At 41.6% G+C, this 8,491-nt stretch overlaps 1 protein-coding gene across 1 annotated transcript; it reads left to right on the top strand.

Moving 5' to 3' along the window:
- Window positions 1-301: 301 nt before the first annotated feature.
- Window positions 302-1,048, top strand: LOC149215194 (uncharacterized). Its single transcript, XM_089389651.1, has one exon. The coding sequence runs from the start codon at window positions 302-304 to the stop codon at window positions 1,046-1,048; it is 747 nt and encodes a 248-aa protein (XP_089245777.1).
- The last annotated feature ends 7,443 nt before the right edge of the window (window positions 1,049-8,491 follow it).

Genomic DNA, 8,491 nt, shown 5'->3' with positions numbered 1-8,491 from the left:
CCATTCCCTCCTCCCCACTGCCGACCTCTTTTCCCTTCGATGTTGCCTGCTCTGCCCCTCCTTCTGTCCGGAGTCCTGAGCCCCCATATAACCTCAGACCTTTGGCCAATAGAAAAGGAAAAGGGCTCGTTGTGAGTGGATTGGAGCTGGATATGGAGTCTTCAGGACTGAGGAACAAAAGAGGAAGGAAAACTAATCTGTCGAAGGCACAGTTGAAGGTTGTCATTGACATTGCAGACGGGAAGCAGATGTCTCTTCCAGGGGTGCTTAGAGCAAAGCAGACACCCTCTGCGAGTTTACGATGATCATCTTATCCTACAACTGCAGGGGTCTAGCTAGCCAACCCAAAAAGCTAGCTCTGAAGGAATTGGTCAGGTCCAATAAACCTGATATTATTTTACTCCAAGAAACTCTGGGAAAAGGGGAAGAAGTTATAGGCTGTCTCGGTAAGCTTCTTCCGGGTTGGAGCTTTCATGTCATAGATGCCAATGGTCACTCGGGAGGGGTGGCATTGGGTTTCAATTCGAAGGTTCTTAGAGAGATCTCCTCTTGGGGATGGGAAAATGTTCTGGCTGTGGAACTATACTCCAGCGAACTATGCATCCCCTTTCTCATTATCAATGTTTATGGTCCTGTTATGGATCGGGAGAGGTTTTGGAACCCCTTCTTTGCTAAGTCGTTTATGGCGCACCCAAATCTTGTAATCGGCGGAGACCTTAACTTTTCTCTGGGGATGACAGAGTCCTGGGGGGTCAGAGCAAGAGCAGACCCTCTCACTGACTTCTTTATAAATAAACTGGCCTCCTCTCCTCTGGTGGATGTCACTCTGCTCAAGATGCGTCCGTCGTGGAGGAATCGAAGAATAGGAGAAGAATGGGTAGGGAAGAAGCTTGACAGATTCCTTATTTTTGATTCGTTGTCTGAAAAGCTACAGGCCTTCAGACACTGGGTTGGGGAAGGCGGTCTCTCGGACCATCTCCCTGTATTCCTCAAAGTGAAGGGCACCTTCTCTAAACTGGGCACTCCGTTCAAATTTAATGCTTCCTAGCTTCTGGATGCATCCTATATTAGCCTTTTCCATATCACTTGGAATAATTCTAATCTCAGCGAAGATGAGAGTTGTAGCAAGGCTTTCATGGAAAATCTAATAAGGATGAAGGCCACCTCCAAGCATTGGGCCCTCCAGAAGAAATTGAATGAAGAAAAAACACTAGAAAATGTCAATTTGGAGATAGCCCTTCTTGAAGATCTAGGAGGTATTGGTTATAGAACAGAAGATTCTTGGGCCAGACTCAAAGATCTGGAGAAGGAAAGGAAGCAGATTCTTCAGGCCAGGGAAGAGAGTTGGCACTTAGAAAGTAGAGCGATCTGGTTGTAGGCGAGGGACAATAACACCAAGTTTTTCCAGAACTATGCAAAAGGAAGGAAAAATTATAATACTATATCGGAATTGAAAAAAGCCAATGGTGATAGGGCTCGTTCTTTTGAATAGTTAGCTTCTCTAGGGAACACCTATTTCAAGAACCTCTTTAAAGAGCCAGAGGAAGCATCTATTGCTAAAGTTATAAGAGTTGCTCAGTACTTACCTAGGTTCATAGAGGAGGAAGGAAATGAATCCATCATGGCCCCTGTTTCTAAGGAAGAGGTAGAAGATATTCTCAAATCTGTGCAAAAGGACAAAAGCCATGGCTCGGATGGTTGGAATGTCGAATTCTTCCAACACTTCTTCGAATTCATCGGTGACGAGCTTGTGGCAGTTGTAGAAGAGTCCAGGCACACCGGATCAATTTTCCATCTCTTCAACTCCACATTTCTTGCTCTTATCCCTAAATCTGACCTCCCGGGCTCTTTTGCAGATTTCAGACCGATATCCCTATGCACCTATGTTTACAAAATCATAGCAAAAGTCATTGCCTCTAGATTAAAACCTTTTCTCTCCAGAAATATTTCCCCTGAGCAATTTGGCTTCCTTGATGGAAGACAAATTCATGAAGCGATTGGAGTTGCTCAAGAAACTCTTCATAGTCTAAAAATCAGGAAAAAAAAGGAGTAGTAGTGAAAATCGATTTGTCAAATCCTTTTAACAGAATCAGCTGGCTGTATCTCAAGCTTTTGCTAACTCATCTAGGTTTCAAGTATGACTTTGTGAAATGGATTATGAGTTGTATTTCTTCCTCCTCCATAGTTGTTTTGATTAATGGAGCGGCTTCCAGTTTTTTCAGTCCCGAACACGGTCTGCGTCAAGGTTGTCCGCTCTCTCCCCTTTTGTTTTTGCTGGCTGCAGAGGGCATCAGCCTTATGATTCATGATGCTAAAAGACAAGGGACTCTCAAAGGCATTGAAGCAGCTGAAAATCTCTGGGTTACCCATCTCCTATTCGTGGACGACATAATTCTGTTCAGTAATGGTAGCCTGGAGGATTGTAAGACGCTCAAAAGGATCATGGACCTTTTCCTGAAGGCGACTGGACTTTGTATAAATGAGAAAAAATCCTCTCTCACGTGTACAGGTTTGTCCAGAGAAATGGTGCACAGCGTGAAGATGGTCTTAAACTTCGACGTCAAAGCGCTGGAGGATACCTTCAAATATTTGGGCTTTCTCCTCAAACCGGACAACTACAGGAACAAAGATTGGACCTGGATTCTTGCTAAAATCGAATCCAAGCTGAAACATTGGAGTTTCAGATGGCTTTCCAGGGTAGGAAGGCTTGTGTTAATAAAATCTGTGCTTATGGCTATTCCAGTCTATTGGGCTAGCCTGACTTGGGTTCCCAAAGGAGTCCTATCCCAAATTGATAAACTTTGCAGCAGGTTTCTGTGGGCAGGGTCCAAGTCAGAAAAGGTCACCCCGTGGATCGCCTGGGAAAAAGTGGCTCGTCCCAAAGAGTGGGGAGGCTGGGGGATCAAAAATCTTCAATGCTTCTCCCAATCATTAGCAGCCAAACTCGCTTGGAGGCTTATTTCTTTTGACAATTTGTGGACTACTGTTACAAAGAGAAAATACATTGACCCTCTATCAATGATAGATTGGATTAGATTGCCATTAAAGTCCTGCAAACACTCCTCGGTGGTTTGGAAAGCCATGGTTGCCTCTGTCAATATTATTGAAAAGGGATTGGCTTGGAGCGTGGGGGATGGCACTCAAATAAGGTTGGGTAGAGACCCCTGGATTGGCTATTCAGAGCAGTTCTCTCTATCTCAGGGGTTGGTTGCAGTGTTAAAAGAGAAGGGTCGATTCACATTAAACCAGGTGGTCGATCCCTGGACTTCTTCCATATGGAGCCAAGGGTGGATGCAAGGAATAGATCTACAGCTGGATGAAGAATGGCTGGAGGAATGGGATTCGTACAGGAAAGACCTCCTTAATTCTTCAGTCAGGCTCTCAGACGCTCCAGATGAACTTCGGTGGGTCTTTGCTCAGAATGGCATCTACTCTCCAAAGATGGGGTACAAATGGATGATGACCCAGAAAGGGTGGGAAAATCCGACTTGGTGGGCCAAACCTCTATGGAAGTTAAAAGGTCCAGCGAAAACCAGACTTTTCTTTTGGTGTGTCCTGCACCAGAAAGTCCCTACTTGGGATTTTCTTCAAAGACGGGGTAGGATTGGCCCAGGATGGTGTCCTCTTTGCAAAGATAGCATCAAATCAGTTCATCACCTGTTCCTTTTCTGCCCTTTCAATTCTAGTCTTTGGGCCGAAACGTTAAGGTTACTCAAAATCCCTTATAGGTGGGAAGGGCAAGGGATTTTGGAAGCTTGGCAGAAGTGGTGGAAAGAAGCTTCAAATGACAGAGAGAGATCCATCCCGCTCCTCATCACTTGGGGGATGTGGCTAGCTAGGAACTAGGTCATCTTCAAGGACTCCATCTTCTCGATCGAAAGATTGGCTACTGAAGGAGCTTCTATATTCGATAGTATCCCTCTTCTGCAGACTACTCCTTCTCCCAGGTTGGTTTGCCAAGAAACTATAAGATCTTCAACCCCGTAGGATTATAATGACGGAGCCTCAGACATAAATGGTCGTTGTGGGGCTGGTTTAATAATTCATCTTTCAAAGGAAAAGACTGTTAAGGCTTCGGTCGGCCTTGGCCAAGGATCCAATAATTTTGCTGAATTGAAAGCCCTCCACCTTCTTCTTTGTTGGCTTGTCCTAAGGAACGTGCAAGAAGTTCAGATTTTTGGGGATTCTATGAACACTGTGCGATGGTTCAATGGGACGCAATTATGCAGCAATTTCATCCTGCTTCCCTTGCTTAGAGAAGCTACTCGACTTAAAAATCTTTTCACAGAGATCTCCCTTAGTCACATCTACAGGGAAAGAAATTCTGAAGCCGATCGTCTCTCCAAAGAAGGTGTTGATCAAATCATGGGGTCGTGGACTGTTTTGGAAGAAGAGAATGGGGTGGTTCGACCTCTCGAACAACCCACTTTCGCTTAGTTATCTTTTCTCAGAATCTATTTCCTGTGCTCTGTAAATATTTGTCTTGCTACATTTGTTTTTTCTTTTCCGTTTCGCTACTCCTCCTCAGGTCTCTCGGGCTGCTTTCCTTGTAAAAGGAGGCTCGTTTCGACCTGATCTCTATTTCACTCTCCTATTTCTCTAGAATCCTGATCGTGTCTACGCAGGATTCTCTCTTGGACGATGTATGCTCCTCTTTTGTGCGGAATCTCTGTCTCTGCATAAAATTTTACTTCGCCTGTCTGCCTTCCTTTTGGCTCCAGGGAGGTGTGCTTTTTTTCTTAGACGGGCTTTCTGCCTCACCTCTGATGGTTTTTTTGGTGCGCGACTTTCCCAATTTGAATGCTTACTTGTCATTCATATGGGATTATTGCGCTGGCTCATTGCCTTCCGGGTGAGCGTGTTTGTGCTGGTTTCTTTCTCAACCAGCCGAGACTTCTTTGTTTTCCCTGTCTCATGGCAAAGAATGAGTCCTCCTGCAATTCCTCACATATGCTTTGTAACTAACTATTATTTTTAATAGATGGTTTGATTTTTTCTGTGGAAAAAAAAAACAACTTGGGTTGAGTTATAGTCTTGGAATACTTGGTTGGAGAAATGCTCTAGAAGCCTTGTAACAACTTGGGTTGAGTTACTAGTCCTGGAATCCTTGGTTGGATAAATGCTCTGAAGTTGTTGGTGGGTTGAGTTACTAGTCCTAGAATCCTTGGTTGGACAAATGCTCTAGAGCCTGACAACAGTTGTGGGTTTAGTTACTAGTCCTGGAAGCCTTGGTTGGAACAAACGCTCTAGAGACCTAGATATATTGGGTAGAGACCGATCTGGTGATGGTTAGTGATGTCCAACTATGAGGTGGAATCATTGGTTGAGGGTTGAGATGGTTTTTTCTCTGGAAGCCCTAGTTTGGTTTTCCTAGTTTATTCTATGAGATCCCACATTCATTCTTGGAATATGGCACTGGGGTGATTGGATGAAAGAGAGATTTGGTTTAACCTAATATATGGTCAAGTGATACTTGGAAGTCCTTGACTTGTATGTATTTTCATATGTTAATAAGAGCTCTTTTCCATTGATATTTCATGAGTAAATGTGCTTGTCATTATGTGGCTTTAATGGTTGTTTTATCATTGATATATCTCTGATTATTTATTGGTTATAAGCATGTTTTATGACAGTCTTGATGTATGTTTCTCATCATATTTTGGTTAGTATATGAAATTTTAATGAATGAATGACCTAATAGATAACAATGCAGCTATTGGGAGGAGACTTCAATCTTCCTTGACGATTCTCAAATAAGTATGAGATCCCTATGAATGACCTATAGATTACATGTTCATGATCTGTTTGATGAAATGTATGTCATGGATGGTAGGGGTCTCTTTAATTCCTTGTTTAATTTTTTCATGAGTAACCATGTTTGAATGTTATTTACCATTTTTGGAAGTCTCATGAATTTATCGATAGACACTTGAGTCCTAGCCCTGAGAAAGTGGCTTAGAATCTGGGGTCGCTTGCACAAAACTGTTTGAAAAAGGTTGTAATCGCAAGGATGCCTTGCTATGGGAGAGAATATAGGGTTCCAGTCGCTTGGAGGGATTTTCATGGGAGTGACTGGAGGTCTATTTCAGCAAAACATCAAGTCCTCTAAGGGGTTTGGCACCTGTAGGGGTTGGTTGTCTCCTATAGGTTCTCTAGCTCTTGAGGAAGGTTAGATTGGTCTTGTCTTGTCGGTTCCACTTCCTTAACTATACATAGGGAGTTGAACCATATCATAGAAACTCTTCATCACATGTTTACCCTGGTTGGCCAGTTAGCTTGGGTAAATGTGGAAAGAGGGTGTTACATAGTCGTATCAAAGCGGGTTTCGTTCTCTTTGGGTGATATTTGATACCACAAAGTGGTAACAAAGCATGATTCCATTCTCCTTGGGTGATATATAGTTTCCCTTTCTCTTTAGATGAATGTATTGTCACGTGTACATGTCCATTGCATATATGTTCATTATCCTTGTGGTCTATGTGTTGTGATGTGTTATGTTCCTATACTAATAGGTGTCATAATTTTTGAATAGCTGAGGTCAAATCTATAATATGTAAATACCTTTGCTTTCTGCAAATGTTTTCCATATTCAAAAAATCAAAAAAATTAAAAAATTTAAAGAGGGTTGTCCTAAAAGAAAAATCAAAGCACAAAAAGAATAAAAAGGTCAAAAAAGATGAAAAATGAACCCTAAGGAAAAATAAAAAGACTATGAAAGTGTGCAAGTCTAAATGCCACTACTATTTAATTTTCTGCATAATAATGATTGTGTGCAACTTGTTATTCATGCCACAATCCATGGTAACCAAACAGTTTAATCTTGGTTATTCCATGTTTTCAATTTCATGCTTAGAGATAGAGAATAAAATCTGACCAAACTGTTTAATCTTGGCAGATAAGTAGATAGGTAGAGTAAATAAAAGGAGCTCAACAGTTTAATCTGATCCCTTTGATGTAATAAGGTTAGATTTAGATAGATTTCTATTCCAAAAGAAAAGAAAAAATGTTTGGATAAGGGTTTTCCAGCTTAAGTGCACCCAAATAAAGAGTAGAAAAAATTGTAGGATGAGTAGATGGGTAAGTAGTGGTATGGTTGCAGAATTGTGATGATTGATTAGATAAAATCATATCATTTACTTTCATCATCAAGTCGCTAAAGTTACACAAAGTCAAGTGATTAATTTCCCCATTAATTTCACCTTTAAGTTTACTAATTCCCCATAAGCAAAGTCAAAAGTACCTAAAACCTTAAGTTAAAGGGGCTCAGAGCATTTCTCTGAATTCTAGAGGGACCGGACCCTCGGCCCAATAACTGATAGGTTCTAAGTACTAAAGTTCCTTCATAAACATTCATCCCCTCCATAATTCACCCATTTCCCCTAAAAAATCCCTTTTTCCTAAGGTAAAATCACCATTTACGTAGGGCAAGTAATCACCCCCATATAAATCCCCTCTTTTCACAAAAACCCACAAAATGCGCATTTAGCCTAAGATATAATGTTTTATGTGAAAAAAAAAAAACTCAACACACATTATACTTAGCGCACTTCGTTTTCCCATATTCATTTCATATTGACTTCTAACATTATTTATTAAATCCCAAAAAATATCCCTTTCCCGTATGTTTTATTAAAAACCCATATGTTAATATCCCGCCCCAAAGTTTGAAACATAAACTTATTAATAAACTGATTAATTGGATTAATTAAATCAATCAACGACTAATTAATAACCATGACCCACCACCGAAATAAAAGATATTAATTAATCAATCAGTGATTAATTAATAATCTGCTCCCGCCAATGAAATCATTCCTGACATCATTAAGCCTCCGTAGTCCACCATTAATTAATCCCTCCGTGCATTAAAACCTCGTCGGGCCCCTCCATTAAACCATAGGTCAAATCATCGTCCCGATCACCATGCGATATGACCCCTTTTGATCCAACAGTCGATGCTCATATCGGGTGGCCTCCGAAGGCCGACCTTTACCCGCCTAATGTGGGTGGTTTCACTATTCACCCCGCTGCTATGTGGCACCCGATGAATGGCATCGGGTGGCCTCCCGCAAAAACCACTTTATCCCAAAAGTGGTGCGATACGATCCCACTTACTGCCTCTCGCTAAATGACAACCTGTCACATTTCCCGCTTGACATCAAGTGTCCTTGTCCCAGTGTACCCGCCAAAATCATTGACTTTACGAATAAAACTAAAAAACGCATTGTTTTTTGTTTTATCATGAAAAAGAACACTCTGACCTCCATGCAAGCACCAGAGTACGTGAAACTGTCAACCTACGTCCAACTACCAATTTACTGAAGCTGTTGAATTACCAAACCACCTCGCAGTCCCATGCGTTTCCTGAAAACAGTGCACAATCGCCATTACTCGGTCCAAAAGCTGAAACCAGGTATTTACCCCAAATTCATTGAAAACCCTGTTTTGTTCCACAACCTGCACTAAATTGCTTCCAATTACTAAGTAATTT

Source organism: Pinus tabuliformis, chromosome 1_1 (genome assembly GCF_031772625.1).
Source record: "Pinus tabuliformis cultivar Carrire ecotype Pingquan chromosome 1_1, CPIR1, whole genome shotgun sequence".
Taxonomy (NCBI): domain Eukaryota; kingdom Viridiplantae; phylum Streptophyta; class Pinopsida; order Pinales; family Pinaceae; genus Pinus; species Pinus tabuliformis.
This window is presented reverse-complemented; position numbering and strand designations above follow the sequence as displayed.

Excerpts from the sequence above, each read along its gene's own strand:
- LOC149215194 (XM_089389651.1), top strand. The coding sequence starts at position 302 with ATGATCATCTTATCCTACAACTGCAGGGGTCTAGCTAGCCAACCCAAA.